Source organism: Dermacentor albipictus, chromosome 5, assembly GCF_038994185.2.
Source record: "Dermacentor albipictus isolate Rhodes 1998 colony chromosome 5, USDA_Dalb.pri_finalv2, whole genome shotgun sequence".
Taxonomy (NCBI): Eukaryota; Metazoa; Arthropoda; class Arachnida; order Ixodida; family Ixodidae; genus Dermacentor; species Dermacentor albipictus.
Genome location: NC_091825.1, coordinates 132,947,490 through 132,974,672, shown reverse-complemented (window position 1 = coordinate 132,974,672; position 27,183 = coordinate 132,947,490). Strand labels below are relative to the sequence as shown.

The 27,183-nt window shown below is 43.4% G+C and overlaps 2 protein-coding genes across 4 annotated transcripts in view; both read right to left on the bottom strand.

Moving 5' to 3' along the window:
• The window catches only part of LOC139060097 (acylamino-acid-releasing enzyme-like), a 58,671-nt gene that overhangs the window by 29,339 nt on the left and 2,149 nt on the right, over nucleotides 1-27,183 (bottom strand). Inside the window, exons 2-4 of one of the 2 annotated variants that reach the window (XM_070538916.1) lie at nucleotides 24,561-24,751; nucleotides 4,294-4,526; nucleotides 3,600-3,687 (exon numbers count right to left, since the gene is read on the bottom strand). In XM_070538916.1, the coding sequence (XP_070395017.1) occupies nucleotides 3,600-3,687; nucleotides 4,294-4,526; nucleotides 24,561-24,751 (512 nt within the window). Of the gene's footprint in view, nucleotides 1-3,599; nucleotides 3,688-4,293; nucleotides 4,527-20,950; nucleotides 21,228-24,560; nucleotides 24,752-27,183 lie in introns of those variants that run through there. The other variant, XM_070538917.1, reaches the window with a different exon arrangement.
• Nucleotides 9,199-19,733, bottom strand: LOC139060100 (uncharacterized). 2 transcript variants are annotated; one of them, XM_070538926.1, is made up of 11 exons: nucleotides 19,589-19,733; nucleotides 18,185-18,373; nucleotides 17,889-18,086; nucleotides 16,942-16,994; nucleotides 15,522-15,594; nucleotides 15,263-15,333; nucleotides 14,532-14,589; nucleotides 14,106-14,320; nucleotides 12,605-12,764; nucleotides 11,726-11,852; nucleotides 9,199-10,866 (listed from the first exon to the last, which is right to left on the bottom strand). In XM_070538926.1, the coding sequence occupies exons 1-11, from the start codon at nucleotides 19,602-19,604 to the stop codon at nucleotides 10,755-10,757; spliced, it is 1,272 nt and encodes a 423-aa protein (XP_070395027.1). In that variant the 5' UTR covers nucleotides 19,605-19,733; the 3' UTR covers nucleotides 9,199-10,754. The 2 variants fall into 2 exon arrangements, with proteins under 2 accessions (XP_070395027.1, XP_070395026.1); XM_070538925.1 differs by lacking the exon at nucleotides 19,589-19,733 and having other exon boundaries at nucleotides 18,185-19,578.

Sequence of the window (27,183 nt, the reverse complement as noted above, 5' to 3'; positions counted from 1 at the left end):
TTAGTGCAGATCAGGGTTTGCAAACCTTCAGATGTCCAATTTGGAGATGACTTAGAGGTACCGAAACTCTCTGGTTAATGACAAAGGGAAAAATTGAAACCGAATTTTTAAGTTACTCAGTAAAGGTGATATGCAGCTGGCTAACACTCCAAGGTTTAATACAGATACACATATACACAAGAAAGTGGAGAGGGACGGGGGGGAAAGGGGCAGTCATTGTCGTAACCGAACTGGTAGAGCAATGCATGCCTCAGGTGGAGGTTGTGGGTCTGGCTCCCACACACAGCAAGTTGCCTTTTCTTCTGCTATCATTTCCCGTTTACAGTGACGCTGTCAGTCTCTCAGTGGTCGGCATTCGTCGAGTCCATCCGTGAGCAGAAATTATCATCGGCAATGGCCCATATCCCCGCTAAGCAAGCAAAAATGCAATGGCTCACCTCCTCATAATGCAGACGCTACAAGCACTCAGCAAAGTGAACAGTGCATGCATTCATTGGAATCACGCATACAATCTAAAAAACAGCGTATTTTTCAGTAAAAAACAAACTGAAAACAAGCGTCTATCATCATCAGCAATGGATCATACTCCTGTAAGCAAGCAAAAAATGAAATTACCCGTACCTTCGTAAGCAATGGCTCATATCCCCTTAAGCAAGCAAAAAAACAGAATGGCTCATACCTCCGTAAGGCAGAGGCTACAAACACTCGGCATGCTCACTTTTGTATGTAGTGTGTCACGCTATCTTTTGTATTTTGCCTAATTAGATAATTAGTCATTCATTAACCAACTTCTGAAGCAACAAAGTTAGGCAAAAAATTTCAATTAGACGGTTGTAGAGTGATTTGCAAAACATCCAGTTAGACAGTTTCTAACTTTCTATCTATTTAGTATTAGTGTTTTTCAGCTTACTGCCGATGCCTGTGAAAAAAAAAAAGATACCATGTGACATACCTGCTTGCGCGCCGTGATTGCAGCACTCCCAAACTGTCCGCGTACAAATGAACATGAGCGTGCTGCCGCTTAAAAGGCGACAGGGCAGTGACGAAGGCGTTGACTGTGCTATTTACGTCAGCGATGTGCTTCCCTCGCGGCGGTTCATGACAACGCAGCGGCAGCACACCCGGCTAAATGCTGTGTTCGTTTGTGCACGGAACACTTGGGAGCAGTGCAATCACGAGGCACAAGCGAGTATGTCACGCAGCGTTCTTTTGTATTTCGCGGGCATCCGCAGCAAGCTGAAAAACATTAATATTTAACAGATAGAAAGACAGAAACTGTTTATTCGGATGTTTTGCAAACCACTCTACAACTTTCCAATTGGAATTTTTTTTCTAGCTTTGTTGCTTCAGAAGTTGGTTAACTAATCTTGACTAATTATCTAATTAAGCAAAATACAAAAAAAAATGGCTGTGGCTTAGTTAAGGTTAAGTCCAGGATGCGAAGCGTACTAGCCTTTATTTTAGTTGTTGAACCACTGTTTAGCCTGGTGAACTGCTGTTGCTTGGCTATATTTGGTTCGGCTAGACGAAGAAACAACTCATGCAGGCGAGCGCACGAGCTGAGACCCGGCTATGTAGCTACGCGGCCGCAAGCGAGTGCACGAGTTGAGCCTCCGCTTTTGCAGCTGTAATGACGTCATATGGTAGCTACGCGGCCGCGCGCGGCGCAGCAAGGAAGAGCGTGGTTGTGCGGCTAGTATGCTTCGCATAAAAATGGCCAGGCTTAGCTTGGTTATGCCAAGAATGCATTGCATATTGCGCGAGTTGGGGCCCAGCTTTTCCTCCGGCTGTCGTGACGTCACGTCACGTGGTTGCGCTAAAGGTCAATGGTGGCTGCCCGGCCGCGCCCAAGGGCTGAACTGAGTGATTGCAATATGCAACGCATCAAAATAGAAGCAACTTAATAACAAACATAGCAAACTTAATAGAGAATAGAGCCACATATGAGACGCGCAGCAATGAACAATGGCTCATACCCTCAATGGTAGCTACGCGGCCGCGCGCAGCGCAGCAAGGAAGAGCGTGGTTGTGCGGCTAGTATGCTTCGCATAAAATAGCATGACACACTACATACAAAAGTGAGCAACATGCATTTGGTCGCGCCGTCTTAGAGTGCATTGGCATATTTTTGAACTCTGGCTAAAGTTAGCTGAAACACCCTGTATATGCTCCGTCTACAGAAAAACAAAAAAGAATGGAAATCTGTAGGAGGGTGCCCTAAGCAAAGCTTAATTACTTATAGTGACTCACACTGCGATCATTGTAATTGCAGTCGTAGAAATACTTTCCCACCGGGGCCGACTGCGCTAGCGGATAGTGCGGGATTAGCATAAATTTGTGCTTTAATTTTCTTACGAAAGCTCCTTTAAAATACCACACGTTCTACTGAGACTGTATTTTTCTTCACCTTACTGCCTACTCTTTCTGGCTCACCTATGTGTCTCCCTCCTTTCTAGTTTCCTCCTTCCGAGCTGCTTCTTTCAACTTCACTTCAAAAATGTGGATAATCGATTCTTGTATAAGTACCTATGCAGCTACACATGCAATGCGCACTGCACGTGGCTATGCATTTCTGTGCATACACTTGCAGAAAAACATGCATACGTATATCGCAACAGGTCTTCCTACAAGCTCAAGGTTAGGATTTCTTGGGCTTTATATGCACGTTTATTTCTGTAATGTTAATAAGGGCATCTGGGCTGAAGTGTTCTTTCCTTAAATAAAGAAAATAGCACACTCTCGTTTTTTCTGCATGTTAATACAAAATAAACGCATAAATATGCACTTTCAATGAGATGATGTGCTGAATTAGAAGTTGTGTATGCCCTCATTACTTTAGACATTTCAAAAAGAAATAAAGATAGTTAGTCATTAGCTATAGAACAAACCACATGCTGAAGCAAGCCATGAGGATAAAGTTGTGCTCCACTGCTTAAAATAAGAATGAAATGGGGGAGAGGGGGAGGAGCGTACTGGCAGGCCACCACCACCCTGGGTGCTGCAGACCCTATAGTGACGCCACTGATTGCTACACTCTTTCAACTGGTATTGAGAGTGCAGAAAAAGAATGAAACACAACATATTTTGGCCACATATGAGAACACACGTTTAAAATGCCTCTTCTACATACCAGGATAAAGCCACAATAAATCTTTGAGGTGAGAAACCCTGACTTATAAGATGTCCATTTGCAAGAACAGGAAATGTTATTTAGTGCCTTTTTGAGGGCTTATTCAGTGGCTATAGTGCAAGCCTCTGGTGAAATCTTGGCCTTCTGCTTTCCATCAAACTAAATTGTAAATTTTCTTGCGGGAAATAATTTATCTTTAAGGAATCACGTCACAAAAAACACTAATTTCTGGCTACTTTTGGGCTACTATGGATGCCAATTTGGCGATTTGTGTTTGGAGTCAGGTAACCTACTATAAAGTGCGTATGCAACAAGGCAACCTTTAAACAACAATATATATATAGATATATATATTCAGTTCAAAGTGACATAACATTTGAATGGTATGGCAAAGGTTTAACCCTGTCATGCCTATGTTATGCACAATCATTAAGCTTGCCTCAAATATAACAAAATACAAGACACAAACCTCCATCATCTGTTTGGGTTCTCCTTTCTTGGTGACTTTCCTCAAGACAGCCTTGTATGATCCAGACTGAGAAAATGCTGTTAAAATTCTGCAAGAAGGAAAAATAGAAGAAATCACATGAATGTCCAGACTGAATTTGCTGCAGTGAATGCCCTATATACAGCACTGGGGTCCTTTACACAACCAATAATCACTCACTCACTCACTCACTCACTCACTCACTCACTCACTCACTCACTAACTAACTAACTAACTAACTAACTAACTAACTAACTAACTAACTAACTCACTCACTCAATCAATCAATCAATCAAGTGGTTATTAATATTGTAACAAAAAAATCTGTCCCAGCTTGCACAAAGTCCTGACTGCAGAGCTCAGCTCAGCTCAAGCTTGTGTGAGCACTACACAGATATGTGAGGAGACACAGTATACGTTGAACAATTGATTAAAACAGAAAAGTATGAAAAGTAAAAAATATATGTGCTTACTATGGATACCTATTACCCTCATTGCGAATACTAAGTGTCTCACCCAAGAATTACTCTATAAAAGGAGAGGAGCCATCAACATTTCAAGTAGCAGGCTGTTTTCTACTGAGTCAATCCAATGCTAGTATAGCTAGCTTTGATAATCTGATAAGATCCAACGTATCCAGCATGACACGGCTCCTTTGAAAGAAGTCAACACTCACTCAGATGAACAGTCCTGAGGATGACCAACAGCCTGGAAGCATAGCTTGTTCTGCTCATCGAACAAGCCCAGGTGGTGGCGAGAGAAGCGGGCCTGTTCCCCCTGTTCCACATCGCGTACCTCCCACAGGGTGTGCAGAGTCAAGGACTGACCATCCTGGCCCAGTTGCACAAATGCATCTCGTGCCTCTGGTACTCTGGCTATCTCCCGGTACAGGCTCACTATGTTGCTCACCTGCACAGGGAAGCAAACACCGCAGTTCATTTGTGCCACTTCACAGGGTGCATAAGCCATTGTGCATAAAACAGCCAGAGGGAGGCTTGGGCAACAATGTTAAATGGCAGAGCTGAACTGCAACACTCTACTGTTATCACATGCATTGTTTGGTGTGTGTGTGAAATGCAGAGCTGGTATAATGTATTGTTTCTCTTTCAATATTGTTCCTCTTTGTACTTCGTCACTGGTCTGAACAATGCGCTCTGGCAATGATATCCTCAAAATTAGCTGGCCGTGATTGGTTAATGATAAGAAATAAATAAAATTGAGTGAAAGGAGTCCTTAGATCATATTGGCCCACCTTTAAAGGGAAGCCGAAGAGTTTTCCAGAAAAAATGAGTGAGGAGCTGTACGTAATGGTATTCAACCCTCCAAATTCGAATATTGCATCGAAATTGAGCGAAAGAAAGCGCAAACAGATTTAATTTCGACGAAAAGTGCAGCAGCAGGCTCGGGGCAGCTCGTGCACCTCGTTTCCGCCTGTGATTGGTTGGGTGCCTCGCGACGTCATGAGGCCGATGGCGCTGCTGAACACAGCGAAGCGATATACTGCGGTTGGTGAACCAGTATGATACATATATAAGCTATGGGCATCGGCATTGCATATTTGCCCTGTAATGTGTGAGTGGTTGACGCACATGATGGCACGACCAATGATCAAAAACAACTGGATTTATTAACTATGGTTACAGATTGCAGGATCAGCTCTCGGCAAGCGCGTCTTCCCACTACGAACGCTCATCGTCACGTGATATGTCTTTTCACGCCTCACTCACCAGTCCGGCCTCGGAAACTACGCCACTTCCATGGCAGAGGTAATTGGCGCCATCCATCGGGAGGGCGGAAAAGCAGCTCCACTTCCCTTGCACGGCCTCTTAGATCAGTGTGCATGGCACATGCCGATCCAAGACGCTGTGCCCTTTCACCCCTCCTTTCAACTCCTTTCCCCTTGCCCTCCCCAGCAACTGTTTCACTTTCGACTGTCCTCGCGCGCCGGCCCAGCACCAGCTTAGCCCGCTGCATGAAGTTTCATGTTTCGTTATCTGCTGTTATAGGGAAGCGTGTGCTGCTGTGCACTGATCGGCGGGGGCAGTTTCATCAGTTTCGTTGTCTTCGATAGCTGAGTGCTTGTGCTCCGCGATGTTTCACCAGTTTCACGACTCACACCGCTTGTGCATCGCGCAGTACGTGGTGCACGAATACCTCAAAAACAAGCCCTGCGAGGTTCTTCCCGGTGCCTACAGACAACAGGTGAGTGCGCAGACCCAAGGACATAAGACGCGTGTACACGAACACGGCCCTCTGCATGCGTGTGCTCCATGAGTCTCCGAATGTCCTTGCGCCTTGATTGTGCTACACTTCCCTCTTACCGGTAGAGAAAGCTGACAGATAGATGTTCCTCCTCATTGTCGCCTAGTCTATGACTTGTTTTCCTGTGCCAAGTCTCATTCTGTAACTTTACTAACTCGCCCAGCTTTCCATTCTGCCCTCAGTGCTTTTTCTGTGTGTCACCGTTCTACAAGCGTACTAACCGCTGAAAAATTACCGTTCATGTTTATGTATTATCTCAGTAATTGTCGATGGAAAATCCGTGCGAACAACCTTCATGTGTAGGCATAATACGCTTTTTTTTTCTGAAAAGCATGAGCATTGCAAATGTCGTATATGCAGACTTTTGCAGTTTGTGTTTACTACGGAGTGCCGGTAGGTATGACTTAGTGCCTTACGTGACGTAGTTTTACCGCTAAGCATTGCATTCGTGGTAAAAGAAAAGTGTTGTTGGCTCATTTCACCTGGTCTCTGATTGAAGAATAGACCTTTCTGCTAATGTTTTGTATGTGCTGCTGCAAAAGCTGACTGCCTTCTGCTCCTCCTTGCCACCGTTACTAAATTTGTGGCCAAGTGCAAGATAATGTGATAAAGTGTATTTCTGTTCTTAGTGCAATGTTAATTTTGTTCTGCCATGTCTGCTTTTTCATTTTGTTCAGTAGTAATGAACATGTCGCACATTTCATATACTTTTGTGCAGGTATGTAAGTAATTAATTTCCTTTTTTTTTTCTTATATCTGTCAACAAAAAAATCTTTGCTTTTTGTTGTATTTTTTTAGATATCTTGCGTGCCATTGTTTTTGCCATTGCCAGTGAATTTTCACTTTCTTTAGTTGTCATGACTATGTCATACACGTACGTTGTCCAGTTTTGTGCAATATCTTAGTGCATATATCAGAAGCTCGTCGACACTTGAGGACGTCTTGAGGACGTTATATAAAAATCTTGTTTTTTTAACATTGGTGTGTACATGAAATGGCCTGCGCGTTTTCTAGCGTTTCTTTCTTTTTTTTTGCTATTTCACTGCCTGTGAACTCTTGTTTAGTACTCATGTGTATGTCATGCAGCTTTCACTTTTGTTCATTTTTTGAGCGTGCTTATCACACCACATTATAAGAAAAAAAATTTTTCGGAAACGATGTCAGTACAGCAAGACCAAAGATCTGATGTGTTGGAAGTGAAATTTTTTTTTATGTCCCGGCATATGATGGTATAATATAAGTATGGGCAAGACTGCGTGCGTGCCAACACAGCCCACGGCGCACCACGCGCCAGCTCGCAAGCAATCCCAATGCGCGGCGTAGCACGCGATAAAAGAGAGAGAGAGAGAGAGAGAGAGAGAGGAACCGAGAATGCGCCGCGTACAGGCAAAAAAAAAAAAGTATGCGGCATGCGCGGCATGGGGGAAAGAGAGCGGAGCGTGTCGGCATAATAATAATTTTAAAACGCTAGGAAGAGGAGACGCCGCGCGGCTGCTGTTCCTGTTCCCATGACAACGTAAACAATCGTGTGCGCCGCCATTTTGTTAAAGCATCGCCCTCCTGTTAGGGCCGTAACTGAAGGGGACCTTGGCGCTAGCGTCGAAAGAGCGTCTGCTTCAAAACAGCCAATGACAGCCATGCGGAGATTCACCCCTGGGCGCCTGTCGCTTGCCGTACTTCTCCCGCTTGCCGACAGGTGCCGCTAGTCCCTCAGCTAACAAAAGCCATAATATATGAGATGCATCACATAATAAGAATTCGATTGCTATTTTTGAGGACAAAATTTCCGTAATACGCGTGAGTGCGTCGTAGAGAACGGAACGAACACAACCGAAAAATAAATCGGTTGTCCTCTTCCTCAAAAAAGAAAGAGAAAGCGGGCTAACGCCGCAATATGACCTCGCATAGTCACGCCGCACAACGTTTATCTATAATCGTTGATGCCGTATGCTTGGACCATGCGCTATATAGAACAAACATATCTGTAATCCAGCACCTACCACTACTTAGGACGCTGGCGCAGTTCGTAAACGGTCGCTTTGCTGGGCTTAATTCCCACTGTAAGTCATGCTGTTTAACCAAAACTATTTTATTAGTGGGTGGAAACCTCATCCACCGAACAAAGTAGTCACGCAATGTAATCTTCGGCTAACGGTTTGAAAGCTGTCAAAGTATAACAGCACAGCTCCTATCGTAGCAGAACGGTACCCACGCTGTTACGATCGTAGCGTATGTTTCATTGCTCCTTAACCGCAGCTTAGAACTAGAGGATAATACTGCAATAAGGTCACATAGGTGAATGGAACATTAAGAAATACACAATTGATCTCCGAGGCTGATTGTGAGCTCAAACACTCGCGCACATGTCGCGGTGCGTGCTCAGTCCGCCTCAACGCCAGCAGAAAGACCGGCCATAACGACTTAAACCACTTCAGTACGTCTCACAGAACCGTTTACCACGTATAGAAGACGCACGCCACACTAAACAGACCGCACGAGCGCGAAAACACACGCCAGAAACTACTGCCGAGCGTATACCCAGCTGCCATACTCGCCCAAGCCAGCATGCCGACTGCCCATAAATGACCGACGGCGCCCATAAAAAAACGGTGTATACCTTCTCACTCGTTTTACTAAAATATTTAGCACATGTTATTCAAACTCCCAGTGACAACAATGACATCCACAGGATGTCCTTGGGAAATCTTGAAAGGATATGCGGATATCCCTAGGACGTGCTAAGAAACTCCCGCGGACATCCCTCGCATATCTTTTTGGCCGCAGTTTCTGTATCCCACGGAGGTCCGCAGGAAATCCCTGTGGATTTTCATTGGCCTTGATGAGGACATTGGTCAAATATGAAATGTCCTATAGGATATTTACAGGACTTGAAGAGAACATATTCATCCTTTTTGTCGAGTGGTATGGGATGTCCATGGGAATTTTTACAGGACTCGACAAGGACATAGTTGTAAATGATTCTTGTAGACAAACAGGTATTCTTGCAGGCAGCTTGGATGCATTAAAGGCGCCCAAAGCTACCCAGGAAGACCAAGCAGTGTGAGCAGTTAAAAGGAAATAGAAATATTGTCGCCTTGCCTGCACAACTCTAACAATGGGTACAAATATGCCATGTCGGAAGGTTGCTTCAGTCACTAGAAATGCAAGAAAGTTGCATGCAAAACGTGGCAAACATGAGTACATAATTTTTGTAGCAGTCATAATTCTATTCATACGAGTGTAGTGTTGATAGAGTTTCAGTAAATTTCGAGGTATATATACCTCGCTGAACAGAGCTTCAACCTCAAATATAATTTTATTTTAGGAATTACAAAATTCTCAGTCAATATGACAGACACGCACACTAATCAAAAGCTCTGCACATAACTTGTGCATACCATGTGCACTTTCATTACGAGTAACTAGTCATTTTGTAAACTGCACAATGATATTTCCACACAAACACATTTCAAAACAGCATATTTATAACAATATTGTGAACAAAACTACCATCTCAAAAACTTACAGAAATAAAATTTTAAGAAAATATGTAAAGCTTTGGCATTCAAAAGGGGTACAAAGGTTATGCATACATCAGAAAGGCCATTTTTTTATTGGCAGTGATTGACATGCTTGTGATGTAAATAAATGCAATAACAGTTCACAAGAAGCGGAAAGGACTAGTTTCACACATTGCATGGACACTGTTTTCATGTCAAAAGCATCAGGCTAGCTGCTACAAAAAATTTATCTGACTAGGAGTGGGGCGCACACAGTAAAGAGAGGGTCGAAAGACAGGAATTTCTTTCTGGCTAGCAAAAGCAGACCAAAATCTGTGCACACCTTGTAACAGAAGGAAATTTCACGGCATTCGTAATATCAAAATGCGGCAGCTATATTGGTGCTTGTAATATGCCAAGATATAACATTCCTGACGTATTGCAAAAGCCTACCAGGAAATGTGCAAGAAAAGGACAACATCGAAAATACAATGCTAAAAACATGCCAACTGAATAAAAACTGAATTGAATGATCTGAATGAAAAACAATAATAGATACAATTACGAACTTAGCGACAAAGGACTTTCAAATGAGGCCTTTCAGCCAATGGCATCGACCAGTTCCGACAATGTCGCGATTAATCCTCTCGCATGAAATCGCAGGTGACTGCAAGTAGCTTGGTGGCGGTAAATGGGAATAATGCAAAATCTGGTCAACACCATTGATTGGAGGGTCTCCATAGAAGGGTATTTACCACTGCATTCCTGATCAGCATCCTGCATAAAAATAAAAAAGGCTTCACAGAAACACTTGCAAGAGCTGGTAGGCTTTTAGTATTCAGGTGAGGTACATTTGCTAGTTTGGGACAGCCATAAAACTTGAGAAACAAGCCGTAACCTGATCCGCTAATAGGAGAACAGGCTAAGGTGAAGTACAAGGGGATGGACACACATTATGCAGTAAAAAATAGTTTTACACTGCCAGTGCTCTTGGTAGTCTGTAAGGAACCACAAGACACCGCTGCAACACAAGGAAACAATTATGCAACAAAAATCAAAAGAAGCAGTTTACCCCATTTTAAAAGTAAACAATAATTACAAAATAATCAGTACGGACACACATTATGCAGTAAAAAATAGTTTTACACTGCCAGTGCTCTTGGTAGTCTGTAAGGAACCACAAGACACCGCTGCAACACAAGGAAACAATTATGCAACAAAAATCAAAAGAAGCAGTTTACCCCATTTTAAAAGTAAACAATAATTACAAAATAATCAGTACAATGTGGGGCACCCAAGAAAATGTGCAAAGCAAGATTGTTTGCAAGATACTGTCCACGACTAGTGGCATACAACATGGAAAATAGAGCTAAATTTACAGGTCAGAATCGTCATTGTCCGCTTCTATGTCCAGCAGCCTGTGGGACGTTTCCTCCATGATGCTTGCTTCTCCCAGGTCAGTTGGAAGTGCTGCTTCGTCATTGGTTCTGCAAGTTAACATCAACATCTCCATGAGGCTAGTGCTACAAGTATGTAGTTGTGATTTCCGCAAAGTAAATTTAAAATACAACCTTCGACTTCACATAATAATTATGTCATCCTGTTTTAAATCAGAGAATTTTTGCATTGTTTTCATTCCAATAACAATCCTGAAAGCTGCAAGACTCGCATTTGGCACAAGTCTTCACCATGAGTATACATGCCTGTGAACAATCATTGGCCAATGACATGCTGCCAATGATTTAAACCCTACCGGACATTTTTTTTTACATTTGCACCAAATTAGTCATTCTATACCTGTGCCACTATTTGTCAGGTGAAGAATAGATGGTATAGTGTATCAACTGTCACCTGTTCTGCTAATGGCTTGCGCCGACACTACTCTGTGCCTGAAGACAACGCAGTTGCCCCGCTCTCTTGGTGCTCGTTACACCTGAGCACTATGCAAGATTCCACACCGCGTCTCTAGACACATAATAAACGCACCCCCTACAACTGCAATGAATGAGCCTTACTAGCTGTAAACTGGACACATCATCATCACCATCAGCCTGACTATACCCACTGCCGGGCAAAGGCCTCTCCCATGTCTCTCCATTAACCCTGTCTTTTGCCAGCTGCACCCACCCTATGCCTGCGAACTTCTTAATTTCATCCGCTCATCTAACCTTCTGCCGCCTCCTGCTACGCTTGCTTTCTCTTGGGCACAGAGTCCCACAAAACAGAGGATAACACCTGACTCTCCGTTGTTTGTTAAAGCATTAATGGACTGGCAATGAAGAAAAGCAGGCAGTGATACTGGCACCTACAAGCTTTGGTGCCAGCTCACTAGATTTGTATCCATACCTGCCATTATCTGGGTGTTTAACAGCCTTGCGCTCCATTCTTTCTTTTGCATGTCGCAACCATGACTTTGTCACTTTCTCTATTTCAGCCACTGTTCCATCACAAGTAGTTCCGCTTGTTAGGACATCTGAAAAAATAAATACGCGCTTCAATTTACTGTTACATGACACCCTTCCTGCACAATGATAGCGAATGGCTTGAGAGCACCAGCTTGTTGTGGATATTACCTAAATCATACATAATTTCCACGTCATCCAATTTGTAGCATCAGGACAGAAAATACATTTTTGAAATTAGTACTAGCCTCATTTAACAATGATACATGGAAAAATAAGGCAGAAAAATCTTGTTTAAACTATATGCATGAAATTCCCGCACTACTATACAAGATTTATTTAGACACTGAGTGAAACAATCATATGATAGTCTGCACAGTTATTTGATACCTCAGGCGTCAGGGAAGACGAGCTAACAGATCACCGTGGTTTACCAAATAGCTGGCTACCTGGTAATAGCGAATAAACAAAGAATGCAATTTTGACCTTTGCACTGTCTTGTGAACCGCCACCAACATTCAGTCCTCCTTTTACCCGTCATGGTATGCGGGCAGAGGCAACTTATTCCTTCTTTTTGGCCCGCTTAAAGCTTTCATATTTTGTTTGCTATGCATTTGCTAAATGTTAAATAAGGTTATCTTTAATAATGCATGTCCTGTAAACTTAAGGCGCCCGTTTCTCACAAATAGAACTAGCAGTTTTCTATCAACCAGTAGTGTGTATAAAAACAGTGGTGCTGTACAGTCATTCTGAATTTATGACACCTTAGTAGTGACAAATTCTTTTACAAATCAACAAATTTATTACATGTATATGGTCATACCTAGCATCACTTCGCAGCATGCTGTCTCCCTGAAGTGGCGCTTGCCTTTTCCTCCTTGCCAACTGTAGTGCATAGCCACGTGATCAGAAAGCAGGTCCTTCAGGACCCTCCTCGTAGCATCTACGATGCCAGTTCCCCCAAGTTTCTTCCATCGTGTCTTCTGCAAAAAAAGTGCATCATAGTGAGTTAACGGAGTTAACAGACAATAAAAAGCCTGTCCAAGAAAAACACTACCAAGCACCCACTGACAAATCTATGTGCCAAGCCTTCCTTTAGTAAATTTCGATTACCCAAGTATTTCTATTATATAATATCTTGCCACACAAGCAGTTTCATTTCTCTAGTCAGATATGAAGTGGTTTTGGCTCTTGTGCTTACATAATGGCCAGAGCTTGATGCTATGCCATGCTAGCCACAGCTTTCTAGAGAAATACATTTCCTAAAATAGGAATGATGTCCAAGAGAACATATTCATGTCATCCAGTCATTCGTTTTTAATTTACAACTACTTCCTTCAGGAAAATTAAAACTGCAGGTGATAGGATGGAAAAAAAAATAAAAATTGCGAGTCGGGAGTGAATCACACTAATCAGCAAGAGCTGCATTACTGTAATAAGCAGCAAAGCTTGACTAAGTACCTGCACAAGCTGCAACAATGGTGCCGATGTTCTCTGTACTGACGTTCATATCTTGGAGGTAATGGGATTTGGTGCAATGGTTAACTGATGACTGTGACCAGTTTTGTGTTTCTGCAATTAACGACTGCACATTTATGTGACAGCATTTGAAAGTTGGCACAAAAGTGCTAATGAAATGCATTGATGAGACAACCTTGGCAATGCATTCTCTGCACCTTGCCTTTGATTTGGCAGCTTGCACAAGGTTTTGCCTCCAGACTTGGCAAAATTGCTTTTTCCAGCTTCAGTCATCGCTTTCTTCAGAGTACTATGCAGGTGTTTACCAAATGCATAGCTGTTACTATGCTTTTTTAGTACTTGAAAATCATGCATGTGCACAAAGCATCTCAAGAGCAACTTGGCAGCATATATGATGGCATTCCCTACCTAACAACGTTTGCATGATACACAAGGTACAGCCTGCATACATGGTGTGGTCACCCAATCAAAGAAATCAGCTGTGCATGGTCATGTAAGAAGTCAAAGCCAACAAAGGTAGTGCAAAATACAAGCGCTCTATATGCCCGTCTCATAATCTTTTCGTGCCACTTCCAGCCACAGACGCAATGCAGCAAGTGCTACAAGTAGCGCTGAGGACGAAGCCAAGTATGTAGCTTCCCCAAGCAGCTTTCGAAGTAATATTTTTCAACTAGTTAGAAGCTCTCCTCACACTCCCTCAGCAGACAGTAGCATGAAGAGTTGTACAGATGTGACCTCGCATGAACACCTTTTGAAAGCAAGCACCACGCAAACATAAATGCTCAGCACTGCCTTTTGCACATGGCATGCAGAATCATGTTATGCAACTAGGAAAGTGTAGTTACCAGTTGCTTTTTCATGGTTGCCGAACCTTTCAGCGAATCATCAAATTCCAAAAATGCGTCCAAGTTTTGCGGCACTTCTATGTCATCCACATCATCGTCCAGATTATTCATCCGTGATCTCACCCAGGATGTCAGGAAGTTCAATTGTGACGAATGTTCAAGCTGCCGGTACCGAATGCCATGAAGCAGTCTTAGAAGCTCTGGCTGTAGTGCACCTAGACATTGCAACAACACATTAATATCAGAAAGAAAAAGCTTCAAAATAACAGTTCAATTATCCTGAATATGTGTGCACACTTCTTGCAATGCCTGTCAAGCCCTTGTGATGCACTCTGCATTGATGTCCATAGAATACCACCTTTGGACATGCAATAAGTCCAAAACTAATATGCTAGCATTCAAATCAAATGAGCTTGCAATACTAACTTTGGTCACATTTTGGTGCTGGTGTCATGTCCTTCCTTCGCGTAGATTCTTTAGCAACCTACAAACAGAGGAAAACAATACCACTCTTCTGCACAGTCACCTCAACATACATGTAAAGATCATTACAAGCAATATTAGTAATGTTTATGGCTTTGCTGAGCAAAAAAAAAAATTGGGAATCAAAAGCAAAGCAAGCTTAACAGCCGCAGAGACTAGGAATGTTTCCCCATATGTTAGTAGTAGTGAGCCGGTTACTTTTTGAGAGAAAGGCATTAGGAGACAGCTCGTGCAATTAAGATAAGCCCACCCATGAAAATCAGTGAAAAAAGCAACTTTATTTTTATAGCTACACAGAACTGATGGCAATAAGGCATTAAAAAAAATCAGTTCTAAAAATTTCAGCACACTACACAGCAAATTTCACTTGCACAGAAAACGCATGCAATAAAAACTAGGGTAATATGTCATGTTTGAAATGGAAGGTTTGTCTGCAGTACTATTTGCACATGCACTTGAAGACAGAGGTTAATGAAACTACAAAAAGATGACACAGTTCCTAAAGAGTAACACATGCAGTCTATTGAATGCTTACATGCATTCAGTGGGTTAATTCTTAAACACTCCTATATTCATCAAAAGTACTTCATTGCACACTATAGTAGCCCACTGATTTATGCCTCTGGCTTTGCAACTGCCAAATATGGCACTACGTTGTAATTAGCAGTACAAACCTCGTTACTCTGGCTGCTGTGGCGCAATGTCCCAGCAGGAGCAGTGCAGTGACGAGGAGAGGCCTTGCTGCCTGCAGATTGTTGCATAAGAAATGTGTTCATGTTGACCTAAGAAGGTGCACTTAGGATGGCTTACCCTCCCAACCAAAGCACAGGAACAGACTAATATTAATTTCAACAAAGCACAGTGTTTTAATGGCATTTAGGCTTCGAACACAGTGCAGCCAAGGTTCACTAAATGAAAATTAAATGTTATTACCGGTAGCTGCTGAAATCTGGGTGAGTGGGCCCTTTCTTCTTTTCACTAAAGGTTGCTTCTTTGGCTGCTTTACCTGCAAGCAGACGGCTGTCAGATCATTTGCCCTATGTTGGTCAACTTGGTATACTTAACGAAAGTGAGACTAGGATGCAGTTTTCATTTATGCAAAATCAAGCACCTAGCTTGGCTCAGTGCAGCAGGCGAAAAAAAGAAGGGGGAATGAATAGTTGTATCAGAGGATGCATTATAGTGAATATAACACAGTAATATACACACCACAAACACGATCTGGTATGTCAGAGATCATGTAGCAACAATGTGAGAAAATACATTTAATGGCCGCGAGCAAATTATGGCAAGAATAAATGTGCATGGTTAACTGTTTTAAGGCTCAATGCAAGCAAATTCTGGTTGGTTTATGTTTTGGTTTATGGCGTTTAACGTCCCAAAGCAACTCAGGCTATGAGAGACGCCGTAGTGGAGGGTTCCGGAAATTTCGACCACCTGGAGTTCTTTAACGTGCACTGACATCGCACAGTACACGTGCACCTTGCGTTTTGCCTCTATAAAAACACGGCCTCCATGGTCGGGATCGAACGACTCAGTAGTCGAGTGCCGTAACCACTGAGCCACCGCAGCGGGGCTGCAAGCAAATTCTGGTCAATCCTATGCAGGTTATTGTAAACTGTGATTGAGAATGAAATGCCAGAAACAAGATAGTCATAAACTCAGATGACCTAAGTATTACACTGCTGCTGCCTTAATGACTGATGCGATGGTGCTCCTAAACAAGTTGCATTTAAAGACAAAGGTGAAAGATGAAAAGTTGCTAGCATATCAACGATGCATGAAACTTGTTTTGTCTGCTTTCAATAAGCCTGACGTCATGCAAGTAATGGTTCCAGACTGCCAAAGTATTATATATTGGTTGCATTAAGGACTGGCCTTATAATAACGTAAGATTTGCATTATTGAAGCTCACATACTCTTTAGGGAAAAAACATTTTTCCGCAAATACCCAGGTTTTTCTTGTAGTGGCTTTGGTTGCAACAGAGTACTACGCTTTTGAACATGACTTGTTAACAGTGAGTATATTACCAAAATAGTTTATTCAAAACCCTTGCTCAGTGTTGAGTGGTTAAAAGTATTAGGCCATGAAGTAAAACTTCTAATGAACGACATTACAGCATTTCAGTACAATTTGCATTTGAATGACCCCAGATGCAAATCAAAGCGAATGAAGTGTTTAGCTAGAGTGGTACCAAGGTAATGTAATATTATATAGTAGAGTTGTTCGCATACAGGTGAATTTGCAGGCCTCAGTGTATCTAGCCAAGCATCCTTTAAATCAGATATACTGAGCACACAGTTGCCCACAGGTGAATATGAAATGAAAAGACAGAGTGGAAAAAGAACACACCCACATAGCTGTCGAGGCACCGGCACTGCAAGGAAGAGACTCCTCTTGTGAATCTGCGCAAATAAATATTGCATAAATTAAAACAGGAGTTCAAATTTGGACCCTGAATTTATTATCCATGAAATGAAACAAACTTTGCCTGCTGCAGTGGCTCATGGATCTGGCTCTCAGCTACCCGTCCCTGTGTACTGTGCATTGTCAGTGCACATTAAACAACCCCAGACGGTTGAAACTTCATGGCAGCCATCCACTAGGGTGCCCATTTATCTCCTCTTTCTTTCACCCCCTTCTTCACAATTTCCCCATGACACAGTCTACATGCTTATGGTTTAGAATGCCAAGGCTTTAGACGGAATGTCCTAGGCAACAACCCAACTCAGCAATAATGAGTAGTGACCTTGTCTACAATATTTCCAGTTTTGAAGAAGTGGTTGATTAAAAAATTAACTTTAATTACAGGGTTCAGGAATAAAAAGTCAGGAAAATGTAGATCACACTGAGAAACAGCAATCTAAGCTGTTTCCAACCCAATACCATTGAGGCATGTCTTTTCTGACCTGAAAAAAATGTCCGCAAAATGCACTGCAGCTGCCAATGCCACTGTCAAGCAGCTGTTTTTGTATGCTGCAAACAGATGAGTAATGGGAACATTGTTAAAAATATTTTAACGCAACGCTTTTAATGTGATCCCCAACTTTGTATTCATGAAACCAAAGATGGGAAATTTAATTCATCCCGATTAATTTACTTTGCAATACATCTCCCTCTCAACAATTTTCAGTAGGTTGCCGTCACCTAGAACACGTCCTTTCTAAAACCTTGGTTCAGCTTAGTTGAACAGCTAGTGTGCAAAGGTTCACGCAATAATATATTGTGTGTACAAATCTATTACTACATTTTTACATTCTTTTAATTGCCTTAGCTGCACTGAAATTGCAGATCCTTACCACTTAGCAGTTCACAGGCTGCAAAAGGCATTCTGGGAGGTGTTGGTGGAGTTGGAAGACTGTATGGCTCAACAGACTCATCTGAGCTGCTATCGAACTGCCGCTTTTTCTTCCTCCTCCTTGGCTCGTCAGGGTCTGTATCCAAGTTTGACGTGAGCTCTGCTTTGGAGAGCTTATTTCTTGCTTCTTTATAATTATCTAGAAGAAAAAACAGATATCATTATTTATAAAAAAAGCAAACCTTAAAGTGCTGAACAAACTGGTACAAATTTCCTTAATAAAAATGCACAACTTACCATACATACCAAGAACCACACATGTGGTTTGAATCCATCCTGAACCTGGCTCAGTGCAGCTTCTCACCATCTCTTGCACATTTTTAGCCTTTTGTGGCCACATACACATTCCACCACGTATCCAGCTGCGTCGTACCACAGCAACAGCATCTCCTTCGTCAGGAAACTTGACAATGGCAAAATCTCCATCTTTGAAGAAAACAATAAACATTCTTTACAAATGATATGCGCTCAGTGGCAAGCGAAAGAAATTACACTGATAATTAAAGATGCATAGTAGTCTGATAGCAGTCATTCACATGAAAAGACCTTTCTGAACCAATGAAATGAATGCAATATGGAACAGGGTGTGAAAATTCAACATACAAGCAACTGCAAAAAAAATAGATTGTGCGGTGGTATATTTAACTAGAACAAGAAACAGAGCCTCGCTTAGGCAAAAGGGGAGAACTACTGGTTATGGTTGCCACATGACACTACAAACATTCACATAGCCTTTGCTGATTTCACACATCATTCCCTGCCCACTTGCTCAAGTCCGTGCAACCAAACTCATAATACAACCACTGTATTTTTAAACTACTTTAATTGCAGTCCAGCAACCCAATCATTTAGTTTCTGTTCGCTTCTTTTTTAATGAAAATAGCTAATCCTTTTACAAGCATAGTTTAGAGTAAGACAACCATATGTACATTATTTATTGGTATAGCAACTGTACAGGCTCACATATATGCCGGGAAAAAAAAAACAGCAAGGCATCCCTAGAAAATAATATTTGCCGATAAAAAAAAACAAGGTGTTGTGGAATAAAAACCAAAATTATCATAGAAAGAGGAAAGCCTAAACCCTATTTATAAGCTTCACTGCCAGGAGAGATTTGCGAGTATTACTGAACATGACTTCGCTGACTTATCTCCCAAAAAGAGGCATATCCAGAAAAGCAAACAATTCTAAGTGAAACACCAAGGCAACATTATTGAACATGTAAAAGAGGAAAAATGGCAAAACCATTGCCAAATGGAAGCTTCACACACTTGCACAATACTTCAGAAAATGGCCACACAGGAAGAGGAGAGGGGTTAGAGACAAAGAACACACTGAGAAGTGATGACAAGCAAGGGTAGTCATAAAGGTCACGTTTAACAGAAAACTTATGACCAACAAGAAGCACATCTCTAGAGTGATATTCCACCACAATGTTCACAACACCAATCAACCGCCATGCATAGCGAGTCGCGGTGCCGCGGTGATCTTATGCAGCTAAACAACACATGCATACATGTCATGCTCCTTTGGGACGAATACAACACGCCATACAGGACTAAGACTAAATAACGGCTCCATGGCCACCTTAGGTCCTGCGTGCAAAGGAGGCGTATGAACAAGATGTGAAAAATTACTTACCTTTGGACGTGCTCATGGCCACACCACCGCCGTTCGCTTCAAGGCGTCTTGCAATCGCGGCGCGCGTAGACAACGCAGACAAACTAAAAGCCCGCCAAAAGCCGGACACGCCGAAACACACGCAGCCCGCGCTGCCGAAAGGAACAAAGCGGCACACGGCAGGACCGCAGCACGTCAAATGCTTCATATATGCATCAGTTATAATTTGTTTTAACGTAGACATAAATGAAAAAAACGCATTTGTTTTTAAATTTGTGTCCAAGTATTTTTCAGCTTGGTATTTATTTTTATTTATTATCAACTGCCGACATCTGAGCGCGGCAAACTTCAAACTTCGAGGAAAAACCTATAAATAGAATGCGTTGCACACGTGCTGAACATGAGGTCGTGTTTAGATGCCAGATTGATCGAAAAGCAAAGAAACGACTCGAACACTCCCCTCAAGGCCGCAGTGTTTATTATATATCTGATGCGGCGAAAATATATTGGGCAGGTTATTTGAGAGACATGCATCCATGTAAAAGGCACCTGATATTAAAAGTGAACATATATCCAGGTAAAGGAAGCTACTGCGAGAGCAGGTCTTACAAAACTTTGCACAAAATTGCGCTAAGAATGCATATCAAGTAAGTGTTCGCATTATAACCCGAGCGGGATATCCAGGGGATATCGTGTCAGGACATCTAAAAGGAGGACTTCCCACGGACATCCTGCGGAAGTACGCAAATGAGCTGGGATATGCGGATACGATTCGGATATCCCTGGGAGCTGGTGTTGTCACTGGGCTCTCAGCACCACTCCAATCGGAAATGTTTCAAGGTGCATGTGACACATTTTAAATATCATTGCACTTTTTTTTTTGCTGTTTGTGCACAATCTTCGCATACACAGCTGTGTAAACAGCACCTGAAAAGGGCTAAAGGTTACTGTAAGGCATAAGATCATCATAATATCATGCGCATGACAAAAAGACGATGCCACCATGCGCATTTAATCTATTTATTTTCTTCTTTCTAGTGCACATGTAATACAAGCTTTTTCTAATTTTTAAGATCAAACGCCACGTTTTCTATCAGCCGGCAGCCAGAGGCTACAACATGAAGAAAGCAGCAAGCAGACGATTTCTGGAGTGAAGTTAAAGAATGTGAGGAATTTGGGCACTCGATATTACAAGCGGTGGTAGGTAAGAGTGGTGTTAAGTTTGCTTAGCTTAGGATGAAGTCAGCAGAACTGCGGTAAGAATACAGATATATATCAGAGTTGGAGAAAGGAAAAAAGATAAAGCTAAGGTGCTTGAAATGAAGCACCATCTGAGTGCATTTCATATTGTGTCTCTCAAAGAAGCAAAATGTTTTCACCTACGTCCATACTGTGTTGCAACTTCCTCGGGCACCAGCAGGTCGTCTCGATATGCGGCAACGCGGTTTATCTTTATGGTCGGCTCGCTATATTCGTATGACCGGTAACACGTAACGGAGGACACTGGGAGATAACGACGAACAGCTGATGTGGGCGCCGGCTCGAATAGCTGTGGCGTCGTCAGACTGAGCCGTGCGCCGTGCAATGCCTCGACAGTTCGAGAGCGCCTACCGTACGTATGATACAGGATGCAGCGCGTAACCAGAGCCGAATCGCACGGCATGTTTCTCCCCTGGCGGAACGAATTTCACCTCCCACAGGTGCAGTTCCGCCGCTTCCCTTCAATGTCGCGCCCGCGCTTGGCTCGCGCTGCGTGCGAAACGTCTGTTGTTTGTGACGGCGCCTTTTCGGATGACTGAAAATTATTATTGTGGTGTTAACTGCCACAACAGCAATGTAAACAAGAAATTGTTGATGCCGTCAGTGAAATCCTGCCGATTCACAAGAAAACGGCACGAAAAAAAAAAGCAGACGACAGAATTACTGCTGTGCGCCGAACGAAGTAAACAACTGGCAGGCGAAGCGATCTCTTTCATTGAACACTCGTGAGTGTATGACGGTTTTTACATGTAATCTACATGAATTTCATGATTACTGGGTATACAATCTTTTTATTCAAATAAAAACTTTCCGTTGTTAGACCAGCGCTTGTCCTTTCTGCTTTCTCGTGTTTCGTTTGTGTGTGCGCTGCTCAAGAATGGAAACCACCTCTGTTGCATGCGGAGAGATGTACACCCGCTAGTTGAATTTTACCCCGCATGCGGCGCTCTCCCGCCGGCGCGACAGCGCCGCTCGGCGGTGTTGTCTCAAAGAAAACGAGAGAAGTGACGCGCATAAGAGAGAGAGGGAGTCACTCGTTTATTTTAGCAAGTAAAGCTGTAAGAGGCTGTAAGATGCTATAAGGCTTCATCATTTGCGTTCGACAGGGCTTCCGGCGCAGAGGATTGGCCGAAGCACGATATCGGACGATATCGTTCCAAAGCGATCTATAGCAGTGCCGCGACGTGTTCACACACGTACCCGCAAAAGCTACAGCGGCAGATATAACATCAAAGCAGTATTTTTTGTTTATTATTCCTATATTTTGCTTGGCATCCAATTTTCATTTCGCGCGTTCTGTTAATCCGAATTCATCAAGCTGCGACAGCCGCCCGCTTTACAAATGCTATTTTGCAGCAAGGCCACGCATCCGGCCATGGAACGTTATGACCCTGCGAAAGGAACGACCAGCTGCATGTCGACTCAAACGTCTGGCCCGGGTAGTCGGGCGCGCAGTACGTACAGTGCACTACGCCGTAGACGCTTCGCGTGAGGCAATTATTCCGCGACCCGCTTTCCGGACCACATTATATTTTTCTTTATGTTTAACTTCGGAAAGCAATCTTCCTTTGATACAAGTCGTCATTGCGAATTCGCCTCGTTCGCCCGGCGAAATCGAAATGGAGCCGCGAGTAGCAGCTGTACGTCGCCATGCGGTGCAGCTGCACGGAATATCAACACTCCCCAATCACAGTAACATATATAGTATATAACGGGGGTCCGTACCGGAAAGATTCCTGTCCACTTTTCGTTTGCTAAACATTTTCTTCAAATGCGAGAATTAGGAGAGCGTGCTCAAGGCACGTGCGGACCTTTTTCCCTTTTTTGAAAGGCTTAGCGGTAGAGGGAACGCGTGACCGAAAGCCGAGTGAAGTGACCGAGGCGGTAATTACAAAGAAAGTGCAATTCACGCCTTACTTCAACACGTATATATATATATATATATATATATATATATATATATATATATATATATATATATATATATATAAGTATGGCAAGAAACTCTCGGACACAAAATATTGTCACGAGGAGACAACATAAAAAGGCGTATAAATAAAATATTTTATATGCACCAAGTGATCCTTCGTGCAATCAACATTTTCCAAAACTCTTAACAAAAAGAAACTACTAGATCGGCGACGGCTCAGAGCACCTGTGACGACGGCCTTCTAACTCGCAAGAAATGGAGACCGCGGCGGACGTGTGCAGTGGTCGCGAACATGCCACGACCAAGCAGATGCACATACACGCGCGTATATGTGCTCGTCTCGAGCGCAAATGGAACTTCACAAACTCGAATGAGAAAGAAAAAATAAAGCGAAACCCAAGACGAAATATGGTAAGACAGACAAGGGGGTAACAGGAGTGCGCTCAGCCAACACCTTCTATAATACTACAGGCAGTGGCGTAGCTAGGTCGTCTGGCACCCCGGGCCCATAGGTATTCTGTCACCCCCCCCCCCCCCGGGTGTAGCCGGCGGAAAGAGGGGTGTCTTTAGACGTATATGACACCTCCCCCCCCACTCTGGCCCCTTGCACCCGGGGCCCACTAGAGTCACTGGAAAAAAATTTTTTTCCAGTGACTCTAGGGCCCACGGCCCCCCCTGTTGCTACGCCACTGACTACAGGGTGTTGACTGAGCCGACCATGTTTGCTTGCCAGAGACTGAAGCTCCGGTATTCCATTTCTGGACAGCCTGTATATTGACAGAGCCTGTGTTCGGCCGACAATGCTTTGGTTACAGTGAGTAAGTTGGCTGCCCTTGACAAGCTCTACACTAAACAAAAACCCTCGTCCACAAGCCCATCTTTTTTATTATTATAATCAAAACACAAATGGGGAACGTCACATGACGTTCATGATATGAGCTGCTTCTCTTCGTGCGGCCGCTCCACAAGAAGCAGCGGCCGGAGTAGAACGCCCCTGCACCCGGCGGCGTTTTTACAATTGCTAGTAGGTACAGCGGAGCGTGGCGCTTTTCACGGCGCTCGACGTTTCTGCGCAGGCGCGAGTAAGAGCGGGTGCGAGAGAGAAAATCTGGGGGCCTTTGCTCCTTGAATATGTGACTCTGCCTAGGCACTACGGCGCCTCGTGCGCGACCGAAATCGCCTGCAAGATAGAGCCCGCGCGAACGCGCCATGCGCAGCAGCCATTGGAATATTCCCCCCTCTCCCCGGTGCATGCCTTGCGCGCGACGGATGACGGCGTGCTCCCTCCCCGCCTTCCTCCCTTGTGCGCGCGTGATTGAGCCACCATCGTCGTCTCACCCTCGCACTTTCACTCGCACGTACAGCATACGGCGCGCGGTGACTTTATGCGGAAAATCACGGCGACGACAGAAATGCGCCTGGAGCGTCCACATAATTTCTATCGCACTAAAACCTAATCTCTATTGAATGTAGAGTTCTGCACTTTATTCAGTAAAGAAGTGCAACAATGCCCTCAGTGTGCAGTGCCATAATGCACAAGAAGTGGCAAATCGGCTACAAGGTGAAATAAGTTAAGCTGATATCGAAAGCTGTTTGACACGTCCATGACGTGTGACCAGTGAAAGTGGAACCCCTTTCCTCAAATTGCTGGTTACAGCGGAGCTTTGCAGGACAGCCAACAAAAATAATTTTGTAACTGGTCAAATGTCACTTTTGCAGTAGAGCGAGAAAAAGAATGGGGAGGAAGATTAGATTTCCGTGAAGTGTCAACTACATATATTAATAAACAAAGAAACAACATACATCAAGTGACTCGATGCCCTGAAGCCTGAGGACGGTTGACATACGCTTGCGTGGCAGCTGCCCCTGCATGGCCTTCTGGTGCTTGCGTGAGGTCGAGTGGGACCGGATGTCACTCAGCTTGGCCGTGAAAGTGATTTTGCAGTTCTTGCAGAACGCTATGCAGGCATTCTCTGCCACAGGTGCCAGCCAGCCTGTTCCATATAGTGAGAAAGCAAGACACATTCTGAGTGCACGTTTTGAAAATAATCTTTGCCCAGTGCAGTGTGCAGATAGATGGTGCATTTTCACTCAGTTCATTACAGGTGTGAATGGAATCAAATATAAATCACAACTTGGTAGCATGCATATGTGCAAGTCAGGCAAACAGTTTCTTAACTCTTTCAGTGTTAGGTTTGTTTTAGAGATGACGCACCCTCAGCATTGTGTGTTTCTCTCGGATATTATAAACTGAACAGAACAGTGTACTTTCCGTAGTGCATGAATGAAAGAAGTTCGGCAGCATGTTGCACTCCTGTAACACGTGAAGGCAAAATTGTGCTGCACACTTGGTAATGCATGGTCTCGCATCATCGCATTGCTGCTTTCGCATTTCGGCTTCTTTGGCTCGTTTTCAAATCTTAGGTTCGAGTGCTCATATAGCGGAGTCAGACATGCACCAACGATGTTTCTCTTCGACTTTATGTTGCATCCTGTCAGCAGGGGATTGAAACATATGCTGTTCTGTGTGGGTTATGGGTGATGAATGTATGCACTGTTTGCTTCACTTTGCTGAGCACTTGTGCCCTCAGCCTTTTGGGGGAGGTATGACCCATTGCATGTTTTGCTTGCTTACGGGGGTATGAGCCCTTCAGAAGGTCACATGTTTTTTTTTTTTTTTACCACTTCCTGTTAAAACTTGGTTAAATTCGAGGGGTTGCTTTGTGCCGTGGTCAACAAACTGTCGGCTCTGTCCACGTGCCGAAACCATAGATCACTGCTTCATAGGCTGTAGGGACGCTGTATATTTTTGGGACATTCTCCAATGGACGCTTAAAAAGGCCATTGACATAACTCCATATTCAATTAGGTTTCTGCCGTTTAAGGTTACGGGTGGTCCTCCCTATGTATGACATGTTCATAGTACTTGGCTCATATAGCTTGTGGAGAAGTAGACTGTGTGATCGCAATGCCAAAAGCCCGCACTCTACAAAATCCTTCTTTCATGAAAGTGCTGCCTATGTAAGAAGTGTGTACGCTGTGCAGGACCCTCCGCCAGACTGGATGCACTTGTTGGATGTATGTGTGTGTTTGCCTGAGTTTTAAGTGTGCAGTTGTGTCAACGTTGTAATACACCTTCAGTTTTGTTTTCCATGTTATAAAAAAAATATATATGTCGTATGCATGACTCCAATGAATGTATGCACTGTACACCACTTTGCCGAGTGCTTGTAACCTCTGCATTACCATAGGGATGAGCCATTGCATTTTTTGCTTGCTTAGGGGGTTATGAGCCACTGATTATTATTATTATTATTATTATTATTATTATTATTATTATTATTATTGGACCAGACAATGAATTTTTTTGAAGACCATAAGGGCTATGAGCCACTTAATGAATGAATGTAGGGTTTTATTGGCGCAAGGGCCAGGTATGGCCAAAGAGCGCCAGGTCCGTGGTGATTAGTTCGCAATGTAGTTATGAGTTCTATGAAGTTGATGTGGCGTGGCTGTAAAGGGGCCTTAAAAAAATAGTCGTTCTAGAATGCGTAAAATCTATCTGTAATAAGATTATGTCGATGACAAATCACGTGTTCTATGAGCATTAAAATCCATCGTGAAAGAATGATGCAATATAAAAAATATGTGAGATGGTAAAATTACATATGTGAGATGGTAAAATTACCTGGAGCACTACTGCCTCACCAGAGCCCTTGAAACACAAGGGCTTAGAGGCATGTGCTATACGAAACAGCTATCACAGTGGCATCCTTTGAAGAGAGGAGACGCTGTGAACGTGTGGGGCTAATAACATGCAACACAACATCTTTCAGAAAACCTAGGACTGCGTTGGTATCAAAGAGCGGTTCTGGGCCAAGTGACACTACAGGATGAAGGGGGATGTGCTGCCGGTATGCTAGGGAACAATGTTTCTTTCTCTCAGATTCGGCTGCCCGACATTCCAGGAGGACGTGGAGGACGGTCAGCCTCTCCCTGCATCTACATGTTGGAGGATCATTTCCAGTGAGTAAAAAATTATGCGAGCCAAATGTGTGTCCTATTCTGAGACGACAAAATAGGACATCTGTTCGCCGTGATTTTGTTGCGTAGGGCCAAGAACCTAACTGTGGCTTTATCACATGCAGTTTGTTATTTATTTCTCCATCCTACATGCGTTGCCAGTGGTTTCGTAGTTTTCTTCTTAGGAAAGGCTTCAGGTCTGTTACAGGGACCGAAGCAGTTAGATCAAGTGCATGCAATGAAATTGATGTGGCCATCTGGTCCACTAGAATGTTACCCTCGATGCCCCTATGTCCAGGCATTCAGCATATAATCACATGTTGGTTAGATATATATGCTTTACACAGGATGGAATAGAGTTCAATAATTACCGGATTTTTGTGGTTACAGAATGACATCAAGA